At 33.2% G+C, this 23,328-nt stretch overlaps 1 protein-coding gene across 2 annotated transcripts in view; it reads left to right on the top strand.

The window, feature by feature from the left end:
- Positions 1-23,328, top strand: part of SSBP2 (single stranded DNA binding protein 2) — a 269,811-nt gene that overhangs the window by 195,143 nt on the left and 51,340 nt on the right. For both annotated transcript variants that reach the window (XM_045566334.1, XM_045566335.1), the window contains one exon: positions 19,993-20,052. In XM_045566334.1, the coding sequence (XP_045422290.1) occupies positions 19,993-20,052 (60 nt within the window). The remainder of the gene's footprint in view (positions 1-19,992; positions 20,053-23,328) is intronic.

The raw sequence follows: 23,328 nt of genomic DNA, 5'->3' as shown, positions 1-23,328 counted from the left end.
TTACACAAAGTCAGAAAGCGATGGGGCTGGGATTCAAATCGAGGCAGTCTGGACATTTGTGACTGAATTTACCTTTTAAAGTTCATAGTTGATTGTTCATGAAATATTTCCAGCTCATCTTATTTTTTTCTCATGCTCTTATTTCTCTTGCTAAAGATGAACTGGAGTTAGGGAGTAAATCAGAAAAGTTTATATATTTGAGAGTTAGTAGAAGCTCTCTAAGTGGCACTTTTAAAAGAGAGGTTATATTGGGAAGGAAACCAATTGCTTTCATTCTAGGGTTAAGTCAAGAGATATTTTCATTTTCATGTTTTGTAGAATGAACCATTCTCCCCGTACCTATCTTCTATCTCAAAGTCTTGTTAGGAATAGTTGAAACAGAGTTAACTTTGTTCTAATTATTTCAATGTGATAGGCATTTGAGTACTACTGTATGCTGGGCACTGTGGTGAGCATCTAAAAATGAGCAGGTGTAGTATGCGCCTTTCTGAAGCTTATTGTCTAGCCTGTGAGGCATTATTAAAAATAAATAACTGCAGTACAGTGAGATGTATGTTGTAACAGAATAAAATAAAGTTCTGTGATAACCTGGAAGAGAGAGCCATTAAATCTGCATGAGTTGGAGGAATGACATTTCAGAAAGCAGGAACAGTACAAGCAAAAGTGTAATGTCATCCAAATGACCTGTGCAGAGGTATTCAGAGTAACACATATGGAAGGTGGGGGAGGGCTACAGGTAGGAGTTCCCGGACATGAAACTGGAAAGGTACGGTCTAGCTTGTTGAGAAAGGCCTTATGTGCCATGTTAAGAACTGGAGTCTTTATTCAGTAGGAGATCTCAGAGATCTTTGTAAAGCGCAGTTACCAGAATTCATACTGTAAGTTGGATTCAGGTTTTGTTAGACAACTGTAACAGAGTTGTATACAAAATCTGTGCCCTCAAAAAGTCTACAGTGTGATAAATGAGAGAAGAGGCAATTGGAGTATAGAAAGAAAATGTCTATATTAAATGGGTGGAGTGTGCTCTTAGAGCAAATCAAAGGCCACTGAACTGAATCTTGGGAGAGGCATAGTCAGGAAAGTATTGTCCAAATAGTAAATGAAATTCAAATTGGCATTTAAAGAAGAGTTAGGAGTTAGGCAAAGGAAACAGGGAGAGAGAGGGAAAACATTCTAGGAAGAGGGAGAATAATTTTACAAAGACCTAGAGGGGAAAGGACAGAGAGACCAAATATTTCAGGAAAAAATGAAGCTTAATTATCTAAAGGGAGGCTTCAGAGGGACCTTAAAGGGCCTAGTAGGTTAGTAAAGAGTTTGAACTTGACCTTAAGGGCAGTAATAAGCTATTGAAGAATTTGAAGCAGGAGAGAGAGATGTTCATATTTGCATTTTTATAGAAAAATCACTCCAACTACAGTGTGTAGCCAGAATTGCAAAGAAACAAGCCTGGAGGTAGGGGACTATTTAGAAGACTGTTCAAAAGTTTAAGTAATCCAGGTGAAATTCAATGATGGCCTTAACTAAGATAGAGGCAGTGGGTATGGAGAGATAGGAATAGATTTGAGAGACAGAAATAAATGCAGGGGGCGTGAATAAAAGAATTCAAGGATAATACTCTGGTTTCTGTCTCTAATCTGTGCAGATGGAGGTATTATTTTCCAAGATAGGGACCACAAAATGAGCAGTAGGTTTGAGGTGGGACAGATGAGATTCCCATGAGTCCTCCAATTAGAGGTATCTATTAAGCTGATGGACCTACAGGTTTGAAGCCTAGGATAGTAATCTAGACTAGAAATAAAAATTGCAGGGTCATATCATATTAAAGGCACTTGAATCCACCAGGGTGGATTAATTGTCCAGGGAGAAAGTACAGAATGAGAGGGTAAGAGGATATACAACCAAACTACAAAAAACACTAACATTTAAAAGATAAACAAAGAGCAGAATCCATTACAGAGATTGGATGCAGGGATATCAGTAGGTTGTCTATGATAGCAGCCCCAAGAAGAGATTTTCTGAATCTACTCAAGATCAGTGACAGTAGGATTGGAAAGGAAGAAATAGTTCATAGTTATATGTTTGATAAGCCAAACATTAATTAAGCAAATTAAGAGTAGAAGAGAAAAAGTTGGAGGAATCAAGGATGATTCTGAGGTTCCTACTTTGGGTCTCTGGATAATTTTATTGTCTTTATCTGAGTAAGGAAAGACAGAAGGTTGAAAAGTTTTAGATACATTTGAGTTTGATATATAAGTCATTCCTCTCTATCTAGGCAGCCTATTTCAGCTAATTCCAAGTACTTTTCCCCCCTATTCAACATTTAAATGTCTCCCTAGAAATGCTTCTCTGAAATATTGAAAAATTGAAACATCAAACTTTAAAAAAGAAATACGATGTTACTATCTTTTGGTACATACCACAAGGGGATCAAATTACTTAAGTATTTCCTAAGTATCTGCATCGGTTTCCTGCAGTGATTAGACTATACATCAGCATGATTCTGGCCAAAATACTGTAATGCATGTTGTTAATGAAGAGTATTTGCCTTCCATGAGTATAAGCAACCATAATTCAAGTTCAAACACCAGTTTCTAATTCAAAGAGATACAGAACTCCAAGAATGATCCAAATCTGGAGAAGCTGTGATGGGGTATCATTTCACAGTTCATAAACTATAATACCCAAGATTAGGCACAATCCTGATTATGAGATCAGTACAAGGCAAAGGAGATTAGAAGCAACTGGAAAAGAGCTGGCTGTGGTTGCTCCAAGTGGCCAGGTCCAGAGGCTGGCTAGAACAAGAAGAGACTCAGACGCTACAAGAAGCCAAAGACTCTGAATATCAGAGAATCCCTGGTTCAAAAGAGTCTTAGCCAGAAGAGTGCTAAACAGTTCTTCCAGCCTCTCAGCTTGGTTGCAGCTACTAAATTCTGAAGGGTAATTACCTCCCATTGCCTTTGATCTTTAGGTCATGAAAATATTATTTTATCTTTATATTCTTAATAAATACAAAGCTTATTTGGGGATAGCTAGAATGGTACAAGACTCAAAAAGGATTGAGCCTATCAGAATTCAATGAATAAATAAAAAAGAATAATTTATAATTGGCACATCAAGTGCCAGTTTAAGTAGTTCTCAGCTCTACTCACTTTGTGATCCTAGTATAAAAAATACATTGAAACAGTTCTCCTAAATAGACAAATGTACTTCTTTTATTCCTGTTTACATTACAAAACAAGCTCCCTCTTTCCCATTATAATATTGGTATAGACTTAAATTCATTACCAAATGGAATTATACAAACTCTCAAGTTGTGAATTTATAACAACTACATTTACATTTGAAAAATTACAATTAACTTAAACTCTAAAATAAATAATTTTGATATATACGCCGTACTTTTTTTTTCTTTTTTTTGGAGACGGAGTCTGGGCTAGAGTGGGCTAGAGTGCAGTGGTATCATCATAACTCACAGCAACCTCAAACTTCTGGGCTCAAGCGATCTTCCTGCCTCAGCCTCCCCAGCAGCTGGGACTACAGGTGCATGCCATGATGCCTGGCTAATTTTTTCTATTTTTAGTAGAGATGGCATCTCACTCTTGCTCAGGCTGGTCTCCAACTCCTGAGCTCCAGCAATCTTCCCGCATCAGCCTCCCAGAGTGCTAGGATTACAGGTGTACTGCATACGTTTAATAAGTCCATTCTGAAAGGCAGTCTTTATATTAGTGTCTTTTTGTGACATTGTTTATACTCTGATGTTTTTATTGAAATGAGAGAGCTTCTGTTGCGGAGTAGGAAACCAAATAAGTAAAATCAGTGCGACTAGTTGGACATGCAAAAGAAGGTATCAACTTAGTAAAATAAAGCTGTTTAAAGACACATATATTTATTTACTTAGAGCCTTTTATCAAAGGAGTAATTTGTGTAAGAAACCCTGTAAATCCTCAAAGTGACACTTACCATGGAAGTGTTGAATGACTTAGGAGCAGCTTTCTTTAATTGGGAAAACTTGGTTCTTGGGATCAGAGGGAAGACAGCAGAAGCAACCATTGATCTAACTAAAGTTTGGCAGCTTTAGTAGAATAAGATACAGTATTGTGATATGGTGTGAGTACACATCCATCCTAGGCACCCAGAACTGAGTCTCTCCTCTAATTCTCCTGTCTCTGTGCTATAGTCTTATTTAAAAGTTTTATTGTATGCTAAGAAATTTGCAGTATGTATTAAAAGCATTAATCTGCTATTTATTCATTCTTGTAATGTTTATCCAGAAAGACAGGCAAAGGGTTTTGATTCGGGCAATTTTATTGAAATAGGCAGCAGTATTTCTTAGACCAATTAGATTTTCTTCTCACTTATGTATAACGATTAAAATGATTTAGTAAAATGCACTAAATAAAACAAAGGAAAAGTACTCTCTTTTGTGTTTTAAGAAATTAAGCTGTTAACTCTGTTACCTTATAAAATTCTAATTTTATGGATGAGTAACAAGGAATCTTCTCTTGTGAATTTACTATAACGTATAGAACATTAAAGCAATTGATATTTCTTATTTGAACCAAAAAAAATTTTGAGAGGGGTGAAAATGCTTTATTTTTTCCAACTTTCTCCTCTTTACCACAAGAAAATTTTTAAGGAAAGAAATTATAACTTGTTTATCACTCTAATAACTAAACACATTTAAATCTTTTGTATAAAAACACAGTATAATTTTTAAGTGGGTGCTCATGTAGATAATATCTTTGAGTCTTTAACTAATGTGGGATATACCTATAAATATCTCTTATAATTTTGAACTCTGTACAGACTTTTGTTCATTTTTAACATGTATTTTGTTTTGATTTTCATCTTGATATGTTTACTATATTCCAGCCACTAGATGTTTAATTTTCTTAACTGAAACTGTTCAAAACTAATCATATATTGATGATGGGTTATAAATTTAAGGCTTTGACATGAATAAGATATGTTGAAAATAAAGTATACCAACTAATTTAGTTTCAGACCAAGGTGGTCATCCAGACTTTAAAATCGAAATAGACCAAAAGTCGGATATAGTAGAAAATATGTTACAACAGGTTTGTAAGTCACATTTTGTTTGCAGGCCTAATATTAGCAATGATAAAGCTTCTTTGCCATCTAGTGGTGGTTTGCAGATGTCTCTCCTTGTTCAGGGTCTTTCTTTCCAAAGGTTCTATTTTTAGCAAGACTGCACTGTAGCAAGCTGACCTAATGCTCTAACATAGTAATAATGCAATAAGAAGAAAAAACAAATAGTAAGAAATTTCCCGTTTTCTTCATGGTGTTATGATTGACTAGAAAAGGCTCAATATCAATGACATTCATAAAAGCAACAAGGACAAAAACAAAGCATAGAGTAATGCATTATTCTTGATATTTTAAAAGAAAAAGAATCAAAATGAATAAAAAATAAGAAAAATAATTATTTAATCTAACACTTGAAACTGAAAAAGAAAAACCAGAAGAAATGTTTTTACAAATCATTGGTAAATGTTTCTGGGAGGTAGATATTTATTTAATTGATTTCTGGAAGTAAGTCCTACATTTGAAGATACCTTAGTATCTATATTCATCTGCTCTTCCTATTCAGACTTTCTGAATCCAACCATTTTACTGTAAGTAGTGCCTGTTTTACCCTATTATTTATACATATAGCTAAATAGTATACATACCTTCTCAGTGCCCTTCTATTATTAATATTGGTATTGTCTTCACTTCTAACAGTTTGCCTTTCCTCTTATCTTTACTGACCTTTCCTGACCATGGCTGTTTCAAAAATTAGTCTTAGGATGTACTCTAAACCAGGAGAAACTCCCTTTTCCCCTCAAAGAAGTTGTGATACCACCTTACATCTTCGATAACAAACCACAACAGTACTTATTATATCCTTTCTTAGTTTGAATGAGTAGGGTACTGAAAATCTCGAGTAAAATTAATTTATTAACTATGATGTCTAACATTATCAGTATATATCGTTTTAAAAATTCAAACATTAGAAATACTATGTCTCGGAACTAAATACACTAGGATTTGGATAGTGGAGGGTGGGAAAGTTTGCTTATTTGTCAAAGCTCAAGAACTAAAAATTTAATTTTCTTAAAAATATAATTCTGAATCTTTAAAGAACAGATTCTAAGTGTTAAAAATAGAGCAAGTATTTCCCTGGTATAAAGATAAAAGCAACTGAAAAAATAAAGGTGCCTGACAGCTGCTGGCTTTGATAATGCTATCCTGCAGTTGTGGTAATAGTTTTTCTGGCTTCAACTATTAGAACAAATTAAAACTTCTCAGCTTGAGTAACTAAGTAAGCTTTTTTTAAAATTGCAGTTCAGACAACTAAAGTCCCTACAGCAGTGACTGGATGGACAAGAGAGCAAAGGAGGGAATGTCAAGTGTTGAGAGTCTTTATTTGGATTTTCCAGTTAGAATGGAATGAAATACTTTCCTGTTAGAAATGCTGTTTTTTTGGTTATTAATTTGTTTGTCAATACAAGTATTTAGGAAAAAGTTAGGCTGGCAATACTAGACCAATACTGGATTTTCCTTTCACTTTTATGCTACTCCTGCAACTAAAGATGTCCAAGATGTTTAGTATGAAACAACAAAATACATTTTAAAATTACGTATGTAAGAGCTTAGCTATTTTTTAGATAATTTGAAATTATAGTTTTTCTTTTGAAAATATTAGTGAAAATTTTTCCCAGAGTGCTATAGTTTTTATTCAAGTCCCTCGATAAAAAAATTATATAGAACAAATTGCAAGCATGCAAAGGCTATTTATAACACAAATTTAGTTTTTTACTTAATGTTGATTACATAAACAAAAATGGTTAGCATTCTTTGGGGAATTAAAGATAAGGAACAGGTTATTAAATATATTATTAATTCTCCATGTGGGTGGGATAGATCTGTTTTAAGTATACATTAGAAAGCCGTAAGCTTCTTAAAAAATAACTTATTCCTAGGTGGTGTTCAGCAATAATTTGTCTCGTGTTTTATATAAGGGATCAACCAACTTTTTCTGTAAAGGGCCAGATAATAAATATTTTAGACTTTGTAGGCCACGTGATCTCTGTCACAATCACTCAACTCTGTTGTAGCATAAAAGCAGCCATAGACACTGTGTAAATTAATGAGCATGGCTGTGTTCCAATAAAACTTTATTTACAAAAATAGGTGGTGGGCCCACTCCTGTTCAATGTAAATATGGTAAGACACAGCCTGTAAAAGGATAAGGACCAATGTTTCTGTAAGTGTATTCTGTGCACTATTAACCTGACAGTCCCGGGAGTCACCCACCTCCTAGTATGTTAGAATTCTTGGGGCTTGGGAGTGTGAGGCTAGAAATCCTTTGGTTTCTGTTGTTTGTTTTATTCATTTTGGTTTTTTGGTCCTGTAACTGACTTATTTTATTTATTTGTTTGTTTTTATTTCAGTAGATTTAGAGGGTACAAGTTGAATTCTGTTATGTGTATGTGTTGTATAGTGGTGAATCTGGGTTTTCAGTGTACTCATTACCTGAATAATATACATTGTACCCAACAGGTAAATTTTTCACAGATGAGTCTTACAAACTAAAATTTGAAAATTACTCACTAAAATTGACAATGGCATTCAGCAACAAATATTTATTGCCTCTCGCATGCTAGAATCACTACAGTAAACAAGATAAATAGAAATCCTTGCCCTTATAGAACTTAGAATCCACCAAGGGAAATAATTAATATTAATAAAATAATAAAAATAAATTATTATTTTTAAATGGCATATTTGATAGTAATAAGCGGTAGGGAGAAAAATGAAACAGAAAAGGAAAATAGGAAGCATTGCAAAAGTTGTAGATAGTGTGACCAGAGAAGAACTCATCACAAAGATGTCATTTGAGTAAAGACCTGAAGGAATTGAGGGAACAAACCTTGTGATATCAAGGGGGAAAGTGTTCTAGCCTGAGGGACAAGCAAATGCAAAGGCCCTGAGTTCAAAGCATGACTGGTTTTTCCAAGAGACAGTTAGATGGTCTAGGTAGGTAAAATGGAGTGTCAGCTGGGGAGAATAGTTAGATATGAAGTCATGGAAAACAAAAAGCGTTTACAGGTTATTGTAGGGACTTTGGGTTTTACTCTGAGTGGAGGATTTGAACAGGGTCATTCTGGCTGCATGTTGAAATTAGTATGTAGGAGGAAAGTGTGGAAACAACAAGACCAGTTTGGATGTCGTTACAAAATTTGGGCAAGAGGTTCTTATCCTACGAAGGTGGTAGGTGTGGTGAGAAGTGATTGGATTATATATTTTAAAGCTAGAGCCAAAAGATTTTGGTAATGATTTGGATATGTGTTGGTGAGAGGAGGAGACAAGTCAAGGGTGACTACAAAGCTTATGGCCTATTCACCTGGAAGAATGGAGTTGACATTTACTGATGTATGAAAAACTTCAGGAGGAGGTATGAGAGGGAATATCAGAAACTTAATTGTGAACTTGTCAAGATTGAGATGGGTATCGGATATTCAAGAGATGTTGGGCCGGGCGCGGTGGCTCACGCCTGTAATCCTAGCACTCTGGGAGGCCGAGGCGGGTGGATTGCTCAAGGTCAGGAGTTCGAGACCAGCCTGAGCGAGACCCCGTCTCTACCAAAAATAGAAAGAAATTATCTGGCCAACTAAAAATACATATAGAAAAAATTAGCCGGGCATGGTGGCACATGCCTGTAGTCCCAGCTACTCGGGAGGCTGAGGCAGTAGGATCGCTTAAGCCCAGGAGTTTGAGGTTGCTGTGAGCTAGGCTGACGCCACGGCACTCACTCTAGCCCGGGCAACAAAGTGAGACTCTGACTCAAAAAAAAAAAAAAAAAAAGAGATGTTGAGTAGGGAACAAGATGTCAGAGTCTGAACTTCTATGGTTGAGACCTGAGCTAGAGATATAACTTTGAGAGTCATTAGCATATGGATTATATTTAAAGCCATGCGTCTGATGACATCACCAAGATAGTGATCATAAATGGAGACAAAAAGCTGTACAGTGATGGAACCTGGGACACTCTAATGTTAAGAAATCAGGGAGATGCAGAGGAACCAGTAAGAAGGAGAGCCCATGAGATAGGAAGAAAACCAGGCAATGTGGTACGCTAGAAGTCAAATGAAGAAAATATTTCAAGGAGGAGACGAAGGATTAGCTGTGTCAGATACTGCTGATAGGTCAAATTAGGCAATGACTGACAATTGACCACTGGATTTAACAATAAGGAGGTCATTAGTGGGCTTGTTCAGTGCAGTGATGGGGATGAAAGCCTCATAAAAGTGGACCTAGGATAAGCTAGGAAGAGAGAAATTGGAGGCAATGAGTATGGCCAAAACTCTTTCAAGGAGTTTTGCACTAAAGGAAAGTGAGAAATGAGGCAGTAGCTGAGGGAGAAGTCTAAGAGGTCAGAGAAATGCTGCTGAGGGTGAACTGTTGGCTACTCCAAACTGCTCATTCCTGCTCAGGGACAAAGTAAAAACAGCTCAGTTGGCAACAGTGGGAAGAGAGTATTGGCTGCTGCCAGGTATCATCCATTCTTCCAAGCAGTCAAGTACCATCTTGAATATAAGAAATAATGCCAGGGAATAGAGTAATCAAATACCTTTATGCATAGTAAGATGCTTATCAAGAAAGAGTAAAGAAGAATTACTTAGAATGCCCACAAATGTGAATACTACCTGATTTCTGTCATTTTTATATTATATAAATGATCTCTGACATTACAGATACCTTTGACATCAGTAAATATTTTTTCATTTGAATTCTTCTTATCAATTATGCGTACATGTATTTATTTAAGATGTGTTTCAAATTGTATATTTCTGCACTCCCCAGATGCAGAAATAACTTTAATTTGTGCAATTTGAATTCTCATATTTATACTTTTAGCATTAGTCAAATGAGTAAGCTTTAGTTTCAAAACAGACTTTGGTGCAATAATAATTTCTAAATTTTATAAAATATAAAAATCTTTTCTGGGGAAACACTATCTGATATAGTTTATTTTTTTCACAAATCAGTGTACTCATTCAGAAACACTATCTTTTGTAGTTTAGATATGAGTTGAGTAACTTTAAGTATAGACTTCATGTTTATTTGTAAGTAACCAAATAAATATGAGAATATTATTTCATTTCTAAAAAAGTAAAAACATTCAGCCAGTTATATCAGAAGACCAATCCCATAGGCCAGTTTCTTTAACAAATGTTATCTGTGCATGGGAATTTGAAAGGACTACTGCTTAATCAGTAGAAACTTCCCTAGCATATCAAGATATCAGAAGTGTAAGAACAAAGTGCCATGTTATTTTGCAATGATACATTTAAATAAATTGAAGTACCTTCTCTCACGCTCACTCTCATCTGGAGCAAGTTTACATCAAAGAATGAATATAAAGTAGGGAAAAGGGAAGAGAGAAGAATACTTTTGCATTCTTTAATGAAAAGTTAAGGTGGTTTTTAAAAATTATTTATTAAGTTTTATCTGCTTTTTTGATTGATACTTTACCCTAAATTATAAATTTCAAATATTTGTTTTTATACCCAAACTGTTATCCTTTTAACGTGAGTTGATTTGTTGCTGTTAGTTTAATCAGTAATAGGAGGCAGCACAGGAGCACAGTAGGATACCAGCTACTTGCCTCACAGACACCAAAAAATGTGTGGGTCTGTGTATATTTCTGAATATAAATAGATTTAAACAGATTATTAAAAGTTTTTTGTAGAATTTTATCCAAACTTTCATAATTTATTAGACCACTAGACGGCATAGTCCTTATTCACAATCCTGAAGTCTATTGCCACATACCTTTATCCAGTGACTACATAGTAATGAAGGCTTCAGAAAAAGTCTCATCTTCTTGAAAAGACCCATAATGTAAGTGACCACTTTTGATGATAAAATAAATCCATACCAAAAGAATCAACTTCCTTGTAACTCTATGTTGTATTGGGTTAGCCTTGCCAAAATAACATCAAGGAAACTGGATCTGTTATTGCTTGACAGTTATTTTATGTGAATTATTTTAATTAAGTGTTGATGATGAGAGAATATCTTAAGACGTATGGGAGATAAACTACATGCTTATGTTTATCAGCAGAGTATGCCAGCACAAGTATGTCATTTTGTGAGCTAAATTAGTTTAGTACTAGTTGGAATTAAAATGTTAATCAAGAATGTCTTATCCACTGGGGTGTCAGTGATGTCTGATGGAGATGTTCATGAAAAACAGAAAAGAAACTAAACAAATTAAGATATATGAATTGTAAAGTAACTGTGACAAAATGCATTTGATGTATAATTTATGCATCATTACTTTTCTACAGTAAACTCATGAAGTATTTCATGGAATTATCAAAACAAAACTATGTGACTATTCTTACCATGTGAAATGAAATAAGGAAGTCATAATGCTCTGTAATGATATTTCGAAATAATATTCACAATGTTATTTATTATTGATAGCACATGACTTCAAGAAAGTTAATACATTTAAGTCAAAAAAAGATTTGCTTGCAAGTAAAATATAGAATGGCAAAACAGAATAGAATCTGTATAGAGAAAATCATATACAGTAAAAAGAATTAACTAAAATTATAAACATATAATAAAAAGTAATAGTTTTTAAAAGACTTTATGCTTTTGGTTAAATCTTATAGTGAACATATTTTTTTTTACCTTTCCAGGACTATGAATAAATAATTATCCTGTCATAGTTATAATTTTCTAAAATTATGTTTTAGATTCTAGAATAATCTTATGTTATAAAATTGTATCTTACTTCCTATATCTGCTTAAAACAGTACTTGAATTGTTCTGTTCAGTATCAGAGGAAAGACTGAATCCATGTCTAAAGCCATGTCTGCATAGGACCAAGTAAGATAGATAGGTGATCTTTATGTCATTAAAGTAGTTAATGAAGATAACCCATATTCTTCCAGGCTGTATTTCATTTTGTACCTGTGTTTTTGCTAAATGTTGAGTGAAGCAAATTACTTTTTGGCAAATACCCATTTTCTTACAGATTTTATTGTAAAGATGGCTATATATTGAAGACAATATAATATTAAGAAAGCAGAATGTTTGATGTTAATACTCAGATGCTGAGCTTGTTCTTAATGGAAAGAAAATGTGTAAGCTAAAACATGTTGTTCCTGAAACAACCTGAGGATTATTACCTTTTAATGTATTTTGTTCTGAAAAGATTAGGATCCTGTGTACAAACATGGCACTATATGACACATACAACTGAGAGATGAGCTGCTATATAGAATTGTTAGCAGTTCTTGTGGCTGTTTTATGCTTCAGAAAAAGATCAATAAGTTACTATACTTTTCTTGTCAAATCATACGTAAATTAACCTGACATCCTTTTATACCAAATAGTGGTTACTGAATATTGCTACTGCTATTCTGTAAAACTGCCTAAGAATCATTATTTTCAACCCTGACACCCCCAAAATAATGAGAGAAACCTGAAAGCAATAGGAGAGAATAAAAGGCCTTATTAGTCATGTAAATAGTAAGTTCTCTTATATGTCACTTATATGGGTATCATAATTATAATTCAGTATTTTCTTGGGGTTCCCAACTCTTTGTTCTTAACTTACTCTTATTAGGTCCTCTGTAAGATATAATTTATCCTAGGATTTTCCCCTCTAGACGTATTTTATAAGCATTTTCTCACTAGACAACCAGTTATGCTTATATCAATAGTATAATTTACTCTTTACAACATCAGTAGGTACTAACTATTTTTAACAAGACAAATAAATTGGTCAGGTGAGGTTTTATACAAGAAGACCAAGCTTTATTACATCTTTTGCTGGTTTTGAGAGTCTTCCATCAGGGTTGTTCATCACTTGATCCATGAACCAGCTGCTGAACCAACCAAATATTTACTGAATGCTTGCTCTGTACATTCTCTCACATAATGTGCTAGCTGCTTCCTTCCCTTCTTTGTGAAGCACATTATAAGTCATCACTTTGTAACAAACAGCTCTGTTATAATGATGATACTCAATGCCACATCCATTTACCGTGTTCTCCACTCACCTTCTATTCCCTGTCAGCATTTAACTTAAAACACAAATAAATGGACTAAAGACTACATGTATTATCAAAACTCCACCAAAATGTTCAAGAAAAGAGATATAGACCTTTTAATTTTATTTTATTTCAGTTGTTACATTTCTTTTTAGTCTGGTGAATCAAGAGCACATGCTAATTAGTGCTTTATATGCAAATTAACTTGCTTCCCTGAAATATCACTGCCTTCTCAGCTTTTTATATTTGAGTGGTAGCTAAGGAAAAGAATTCTATATTGAATAAGTGGTTGCACAGTTGCTGGGGTCCTGAAAGGAAGTGCCAAGTCAGACAATTTATTTCTGGTCAGTTAGTCATAAGAACAAAGTGTGTACATGTGTGTGTACCTGCCATTACTCTGAAGGTATCCCTATAGCAGGGTGTTACAGAGGTAAGAAAACTAAAATGGCAGTTAAGAAAGTTGGTCTTTGGTTTTCTTTTACATAAAATAAGGAAATTGATGTAGTAAACTCTAAAAATTAAACTTCTTGCTTTAACATGTGTCTAAAAGGCATATTTAAATAAAATCGCATATCATTTTATTATAAATGTATAATACAAAACTTGTAAAACTTCGAGTAATTTTGTGAAGAAGTCATTTGTTATGTGAATGATTACTTGCTAAATTGTCAAGTTCATATTTTCTTAAACTTGATAATTACATATTTCTTTCAATCATTAAAAAGTTTTAAAACTTCTAAGTTTCCAGATTTAGAAGCTAATTTCACATAATAATTTTGTCCTCAAAACATTTTGATTTACTTTAAATTAGATAACTACTGTATAATTGTGTTTTAGAATATACCTCAACTTCTAAGCTTTTTGAAGTGTAAATTGTCCTAAATGTTAATTTTTCCATTCTAAAGAAGTTAGTGTATTATTCTCTTTATCTTTGATTTGTTCTAAATTGTGCTCATAAAATAAAATATAGAATGTAGAAAATGCTTAGTGATTGACATTTTAAAGGACTTTTTTTACTTTTTAATGATTTTAAATTTTCTTTATTATCAATTTATACTTCAAGACTAAGACTTAAAGAATTTTTAAAGCCAAAATGAAACATTTAAAATGAGATGTAAGGTGATTTATATGATGCTACATAAATTTTAGGTATTCTAAGAAATGCCAGCTTTATTTTATGGATTAATTACCTTGACATTAAGGTAATTACTTTCTCTAATATTATTTTGTGTTCTTTCCTCCAAAGTGGGGTTCCTTCATATCAAAGTGTACATTATACTCCAATGTACTAAATCCTCAGTGATAAATGGTATAAACAAAGTGCTAATGAAGTAGAGGGAAAGGAGCCTATAGAAATTCTTTAAAGAGGAAGTGACATTTAACCTGGCCCTTGGGGAATTAATAGAAATTTGCTTGGCAGAGAACAGAGAGTACAGAGTAATCTCAAGGAAAAGAGAATATTCTAATGTTGGTGAATCATATTTATATTTTTTAAGAAACTATTGACAATGTTATAAAATATTAGCAAAATGAACATTTCAACAATGTATCATTTGAGATATATAGATTTGTCATATATATCTTAAAAGAAGTCAGGGCTGAAAATGGTTTATGTCACCCATAATTTCAGTACTGGCAAATTATTTATAAAATAATTCCATTGAGAGGTCTGAGACCTTCAGAGAAGGTAAGAATTGGAATGCGCAATCTACCTTCTACCAATAGTGGGGAGAGAAAGAGCTGGTTCCTTGTAATTCTCAGGAAATTGAAATAAAACAGTAAGGACTTTTGAAAGATCAATCAAGAAGAAGGAAACTACTACTTTCCAATAGCAGAAAGGGCAAGGATTAGAGGAAAATCTCTTCTAGGAAGACAGAAGTTTAAAATTCCATGAATAAAACTTGATATCACAGAAAATAATAATCTTTTAAAGTTTAATGGCATTCATTCAGAAAGAAACTATAATTCTAAGTCAAATAATTTTTCCCCTAAAAGACTAGGGAATGAGCTAGATACTTGGTTTGTATTTCTATTAGAGTAGTTTTTTTCTTTCATTTTGTCACCAAATATTTATTGATTTTTTGACTTTGTGTATATTTTTATTCCTTTCACTTGGGTTATCCCATTCATTCTAGGCTGTCTTAGTTCAGGCTGCTAAAATAAAAATACCATAGACTGAAAGGATTAATCAACAGAAATTTATACCTCAGAGTTCTGCAGGCCAGGAAGTCCAAGATCAAAGTGCCGGCCAATTTGGTTCCTGGTGAGGGCCCTCTTTCTGGTTTGCAGAAGGCCAGTATGCTTACATGGCAGAGAGAGAAAGATCATTTCTCTTGTGCCTCTTTTTGTAAAGGCATTAATCCCATTCAAAAAGGCTCCACCCTCATGACTTAATTACCTCCCAAAGGCCCCACCTCCAAATACCATCACATTGAGGATTAGGTTTCAACATACAAATTCCGTGTGGACACAAACATTCTATCTATAGCACAGGCAAATAACTGAAACATGTAGAAATGAGAATTTATACCTACAAATGTAGATTCCATAAGACAGAGCACTAACTGTGCTACCCAATTTATCTTATATTGCAAGATAAGGCCCTTCACTTTATGAGTTTTGTCTAATTTGGAAACTTTTTTTTTTTTAAAGCATAGCCCTAATTTTCAGTCATTCATAGCACTACATGTTCTATCAAGTAGGGATGATGTAATATGTCTTGAAGGAGGACACCAGATTGAAATATTATTTTCTTTGGGTTTTCATTGATACTTGCCATTTGGTGAAGAGAACATTCTATTTGTTCCAGATTAGTGGACTGATGTAGAAAACAATTTTTGCAGAAAATTATTTCTTCTATTAATTATAAGACTATGAACCTTGAAAAATCCTAAGCAGAGGGCAGTAGGCTTCATCTGCTTTGTTCACTGATCTGTCCAACCACCCAAAACAGTGCTTTTGTGGGTGTTTAAAAAATATCTGTTGAATGAACAAATTTCTACCATACCTTTTATTAATAATTGATAAATGCAGCTTTTTTATTCTCCTGATTGACCTTTAATCTGACACAACAAAGAGCACCTTTGTTTATTGGAGTATTTCTTCTTAAACTAGGTTTTCTTTGTTCTCTGCAAAGCATGGTAATAATTTTCTCCAGCTCCTTAATAAAGATGGTTTGTGCCTTAGGAGCATGTGCCTTTATGCCCACTCCCCACCTCACCCGCACACACTCCAAATGTTTGCAGCGTATCTACAATACGCAAATCTTTATATTTAAGGGTAATACTGAAAACAGTTGACACAGAATCATGGGTCCCTTATTTTACAAGGGACTTTAGAAATCATGTGGTTCAACTCCCTCATTTTAAGGTGGAGGAAACTAAAGTCCTGAAAGGCTATTATCTCAGGGTACCCTCTGCTAATTAATGGTGGTACAAAAGCTAAAATCCAGGTCCTTGATTCCCAGTCAAATGTTATTTCCACACACATTGTAAACAACTCTTGCAGGGGGAAGGCTTTTTCCACTTAAAATACTGATTTGCCAGCATGATACCTTCGGGCAAATATTTGATGCCCAAACTATTAAAAAAATAAAAATAAAAGAACATAGTTCCAGATACAAAGAGTAAGTACACTTTAATAGCCAAGACTGAAATTTTGAAGAACCTATTCTTCCCAGGTTGCTAATGAAGGGAGTACTGACATGTCTGTCAGTAGATACAATTTATATCATCAGTAGGTAATCTGTTAGATTTGCATTTTGCCAAAAAAGAATTTAAATTTGTTTTAATATTTTGAATTGTATTTGAAAGTAGATTGATTTCGGAGTAGTGAAGTACAGATATTAGTACAGAATATTCTCAGTTGCTAGTATGCAAACTCTTTCGGGTTCTGTTGCTATGTCTGTCCAAACTAATTCTCTAGGCAGTTGAGGACTTAGGTAGTTATCTAGATAATTTAAGGTAAGGATCAATCTGAATAATAAGAGCTTATGTTTTAACAGCACTAATTTTATATTAAAAATTCTTTAACCATAGCAATCTTTATATTTTATGTAAAAGTAGTAGATTCTTATCTAAATTAACTAGATTTTTTATCATTTTATACTTTGAGTTGTATAGATAATTTATAAATAGTTTTCAATATTTTTGGCCAAAAAACCACATAAATTTGAACTTCCTGGAGGAGGACATATAAGAGCAAATAAATTGACTAAAAACAGAATCTGTGTCTCTTTCAATCTTATTTTGTAGGAACCTGCAGGTTCCCAGCAAACACATGCACTGACCCTCCTTTACAGCAGTCCCTTGATAGGGCCTCACCGTCAGGGAGGAAGGTATAGACAACCCCATTACAGTATATTCATTCAAATGCCATCCATTAGAGAAAAAAATTTTCTTTTCAAATATTCCATTAAATTTACACCATAACATCTTTTTACATTCAGATGAACATGCAAATCTCAAATGCTGGATTTCGAATAAAGCATGTCTAAGTATTTATCTCAACATTTGATATTTAGTAATATTTTTCACATAATTTCTACCTTGTAGTGCATTTCCAAGTGATTTTATTATAGATAGGAATTATTAGTAACCTATTTTTATTTCTCCATATGTCAAAAATTAAATTGATATACTTTGAATTGTAAGTTTTATAAAACATCACTCTGTAAAAGAAAGGCAACTATTACAAAACCAATGACATAATATTTAATTATTGAATTTTAAAAATGAGTCTAGAATTTAAAAGACAGTTTCTTTAAGTGATATTAGGTAATTTAGAAAGGAAAGGGAAAATAACAGAGGGAATATGAATATTAAAGTTTCTAGTCAGCAGTATATAGTTAACTTATTAATCCAATTTGGAGTAGAGTTTCAGAATGATAAAAAAGAGACAACTTTGATCAAGTATGTGAAAACTAAACATTTTTAAAATCAACTTTGTTAAAATTGGAAAACCTTCTTAAGTTTTATCAGCTGAAGGTAATAATAGGATCTGAATAACCCACTGTTTCTGTCCATATAAAATGAACTCTTGGAAGCACATTTATATATAAAACATGGTAAGCAAAATGCCAAATTGCTTGCTTAATTGTGAAGTTCCTCTTGTTGGTTTATCAGACCCTCCAAAAAGATACTATATCCAAAAGATACTATAGAAAAAAATCTAGACAGCATAAATTAATTCAAATTTTATTTTTCATAGGCTGTTTTTAAAACAGCCTCTGGAAAACATGTATGGCCATGAACTGCAGGCCTAATTCTAAAAATGTTTATAGATAATATATTGTAAATGTAGGATTTAATTCTGTAAAGTGCTATAAATTTGACTTGCCCAAGCCTTTGTCTACTTACTATAAGTTAAATTTATTCTTAATTTATATTAATCCATTTTCATATGTTAACAATATTCAACCCTTTAGATTTGACGATTTGCTTATATTACATGTAAGGAATAATCTTACATTTAAGTAATTAGGTATTAAGATGTAATTAAATAAAATTATAATTTTCTATTTCTAGAAAAATAGAATTTTAAGTAACAATAAAATTCTAAAAATGTGGTACCTAAATCTGATCAAAAATATTCTCAAAAATATTCTCCTTCTACTCAACATTGGGAAATCACTATAATGATACTTTTAGGATATTTTTCTGGAATATTTCTGGACTGAGAGATGCAACACATTTTAGGAGACTTTGACTCATCTAACAACATAAATTAACTTGACTTTTAATATGAGACTGTTTTTTTCTTTTGTTAAAAAATATACAGTTCATAATCTGCTAAGGTCAAAATGCACAAAGAAACTTTAAGTTTTAGTCAGGTGGGGCACAGTGGCTCACTCCTGTAATCCCAGCACTTTGGGAGCCCGAAGCAGGAATAAGGCTTGAAGCCAGGAGTGATAGACCAGCCTGGACGACATAGTGAGACCCTGTCTCTACAAAAAAATTAAAAAAAAATTAATTGTGTGTATTGGTGCACACCCATGGTCCTTGCTACTTGGGAGGTTGAGGCAGGAGGATGGTTTAAGCCCAGAAGTTCAAGGCCGCAATGAGCTGTGATGACAGTACTGCACTCCAGCCTTGGTGACAGAATGAGACCGTGTCTCTACAAATAAATAAAATAAATTTAGTCACTTTTCTTTTTTTGTTTTGAAACAAAGTCTTTCTCTGCCTCCCAGGCTGGAATGCAGTGTCTATTCACAGGCACAGCCATGGCACATTATAGCTTTCAACTCCTGGGCTCCTCCTGGGTTCAGGTTCAAGCAGTCCTGCCTCAGCCTCCTGAGTACCTGGACTACAGGCACCATGTCTGGCTTAGTCAATTTTGAATTATAACAAAGCCACAATGAGGGAAAGCCAAAGCTTTTTTTGACCACAAATAACCCTTGGAAAAGAAATTTCTTCACCATTTTAAACAAAGCTATAAAAGAAAAGGTGAAAATTGGCAAGTTTAAAATTATTAAAGGAAATTGATAACCAGACCTGACAATTCAGTCAAAAGTATATATTAAGAACATATTTTGTATAATAATGTAGCCAGTAAGCCCTCTCCTGAAGTCCTTCTTAAGATTCAGTTGCCTGTTTCTTAATCTTATTTTTTTTGCCAGTTAGATATCATTATCTAAATAATAATTCCTATTTTTAAAAAAATTTGCCATGGTTACTTTAGTCATCTTTAATGTTTTTACATTTTATTTGGAAAATGTTCCAGATGTTCTACAAAATAAAAAACAGGATGGAAATTTTCTTAAAAGCATTTATTCTACTGAAAGCAGCCACATAGCAAAGTAAATTGATTTATGTTTTATATAATTCTAAATTTTTTAAGGTATTTATTTTCACACCTGTATTTTACATTGTGCTTTTTTGTTCTGTTTTGTTTATTTGTTTGTTTCACTTAATAGCCTTTTATGTCACCTCGGTACCCTGGAGGTCCAAGGCCCCCACTGAGGATACCTAATCAGGTAAGATTTATGTGCTACTTAAGTTTTTATGAGAATTGATAAAGATCTTGAAAAATGCCACAAATACTTTTTATGTTACAAAAATATGAAATTATTCTTTCCTTATCTGAGTTAATGCTACTTCTCGTAATATATAATCTACATAAAGGGTTGGCAAACTTCAGCCCATAGGCTGGCTGACTGTTTTTATAAATAAGGTTTTATTGAAACATAGCTACACGGATACATTTATGTATCGTCTGTGGCTGCTTTTACACTACAATACAGATTTGAGCGGTCATGACAGAAACCATATGTGGCTTGCAACCCTACAGTATGTACTATCTGGATCTTTAAAAAAAAAAGTTTGCTCACCCTTGAAGTCTACCTTATACTTTGAACCTAATTTTTAAAATTTACATAATTTTGGTAAATGCTGATTATTCTCTCATTTAAGGGATGGTAATAATTTTCTATGAACATACTTTGGTTACTTTAATATGGTTTCAATATCATGTCTCTAACAGTTATTCATATAAGTTTTGCCCAATTATAATGACATATCGGGCAAGCAATTAGCTGCTTCTAGAAGGGTTAGATCTATTAATAAATAAATATTTAACAGTAAATCTTCCAACTTTTTGTAATCTATAAGAGCTCTAAAATGTCATAGTGTTTTATTCTCTAATAGTTTTTTCCTCAATATCGTAAGTATTGATTTGCTGAAGAGAATAAAACAGAATTCTTACAAGGATTTTATAGCTTGGTTTTAGGATATAAGCAATGTGCATGTATGTAACACAAGAAGAAATTAAATGCTTAACATTATGTCATGTTTGTCACTTTCCCTAATTCTGTTATTTGTATACTGCAGCTTTGTCCCAGATCACTGTTATCACAATAAATACTCTTTTTCATTCTTATTTTCTTTCCATTTCCACTTCCTTCCCTACCAAAAATGGAACAAGAATGTTGCAGTTACTAATTTACTTGATAGCAGCAGAAGTCTGCTTCTTCTCTCCTAACTCTTACTGAAATTATGCTGTGTCTTTGAAGTGTCCCAATTTGCTGCTGTTTTCTGCTTCTAGTGCACAGCAGGATGTGCCAGCACCCAGATTCACCCCTAGGGGAAAACTTTAAGCAAGCGGAAGTGCTGGGTCATCTCATGGTTGTAGTGCTTGGCAGTCCTCACATTAGCAGCTGGAGCATATTTCTCCTACAGGCTGAATCTGCATTCAGTACACAGGGCCAGGGAAGCATGGCATGAAATAGGAAAGGGAAGTGCACAGATGCCAAGTGTTCCAACATATGGGAATTTTATTTTCTCTGTGGGTGAACCTGTATATATTGTCAGATCTACTTATATAGGTGCCTGAGTCATTTAAATTTCTTTTTAAAGGGCAGAAATTTGCATCTTTTATTGGAGGCTTCATGGTTTTTCAAACATCCCATCTATAGCTTTGTATATTACATACGTATAGAAGGTTCCTGAAAATATGAATTAGGGAAATGTGAAATTCTTGTATAAGTGTGTTATTAGAATTCTTTTGAATTCATGTATTATGTATCAATGATGAAATGTGATAAAATTATTGGAATTGCATTCATTTGACATATTGACATGCCTGTCATGTATAAGATACTATCGTAGGTTCCCTATCTACAGAGAATAACAAAATATAAGACACTTTTAGGAAGTGATGGGGATGAGGATGTGAAATTGTAAATCCAGATTGCTGAAAGGTTTTAAGAACAAGTATGCAATGTCTTTGTATTTTTAAAAGAGACTATTAAAAGTTAAAGATAATACATTACTATACAGGCTCTTTTTCCTCAAGAATTTTAAACAGTCTTTACCTAAAATATATTGTAAAACAATTGTACTCTTCTATAAGTGTTCTTTTTTTGTCTGTTCCTGCCCTCCCAACACACACATATTTAAACTCCATTAATTCAGATGTCTATCATCCAAGCTTGTAATTTGCATTTATACTATTTTTTAAAATAATTGTGTTAATAGAATAAATAATATTATTTTAGGAAATGTTTAACCTGTTTAGGAGCATGACCTTTCAACCACAAACATCTTCAATTTCATTGTGTGGTCATTAAGGTAGAGTTGGAAAAGCTATTTTTGGTGATGAATTGGAATGATATATATAAAAACAAAAATGTGTTAAAATATTTTTAATTTTGATTTCATTTAAATTGAATATAAACTAATAAAATTTTGTTTTATTAATAGGTTGTATCTAAGAAAATAGAAAGTGAAATATTAACCTCTTCACTGGTATTGACTGGTCATTTTGAATATGTTAAAGGCATTTCTTTAATAAATAAATTCTTCACATTTTATAATTACTAATGATTTGGCTACAGATTTTAAGTTGTCCTAAAACCATTTTTGTGGTTCTAGACTAAATCCATAATGTTGTGTATTCTTCATGTATTTATAGGATTGGGTGTTTGGAATATGGTAGAATATTATGATGCTGAAAAAATATAGGAAAGGATAGGAGTGTCTAAAATGATGAAAGGAAAGTCAAATTACAAAAATATGCAATATAGTAGGGAATAAATATGTATGAGCAAGCATATGAAACAGAAGTTAAGTCCACAAAATATGTTTGACTTTACAGTTTTACACTGGAATTGGTTCAGCTGTCAGAAGGGGTCCTTGGTGTTGAAACATCTGTAACCTGGAACAGAGCAGGTCTTTATCCTTCTCATGGATAAAATGTCAATTAGAAAAGTTCACAGTATCCATTCAATACTATGGTGAGGAAGTCAAAGCAGCCAGAAGTACAGAGACTGTTAATGAGTTGAGTGACACCAAGAATAAAGTATTGATTTAGTGATCCTATAGAATTTTGAAAATTTATGCTATGAACAAATATATGGATTGAAACACTGCCAACTGATATATGAATTGAGAATACACATTGTTAATTCTGCTGTCCATTTTAAACTCTAAAATTGAATTTGGTATTCTAAAAGCCCACTTACATCTAACCAATCTACTGAAATCCTCAAAGATATCTTTTCAATAGGAGATGAGTGGTTAAATAAATTATGATATATTCAAATGATGAAATAATATGCATATGTTAAAAGACGTGCTATAGAATTAAATTTATTGAGATGATAAATTGTTCATAATCTGTTACCAAATATTTTTTTAAAAGCACAAAACATACTAGTATATTACCTGTGCTATACAAATGTACAAACTGAGAGAATTTCCCCCACTCATCTCTCCCCCCTGACACACACATGAACACATTTGTCAAAAGACTG

Source organism: Lemur catta, chromosome 12, assembly GCF_020740605.2.
Source record: "Lemur catta isolate mLemCat1 chromosome 12, mLemCat1.pri, whole genome shotgun sequence".
Lineage (NCBI taxonomy): Eukaryota > Metazoa > Chordata > Mammalia > Primates > Lemuridae > Lemur > Lemur catta.
Note: the sequence above shows the minus strand (reverse complement) of the source record. Positions and strands in the feature narration are given on the sequence as shown.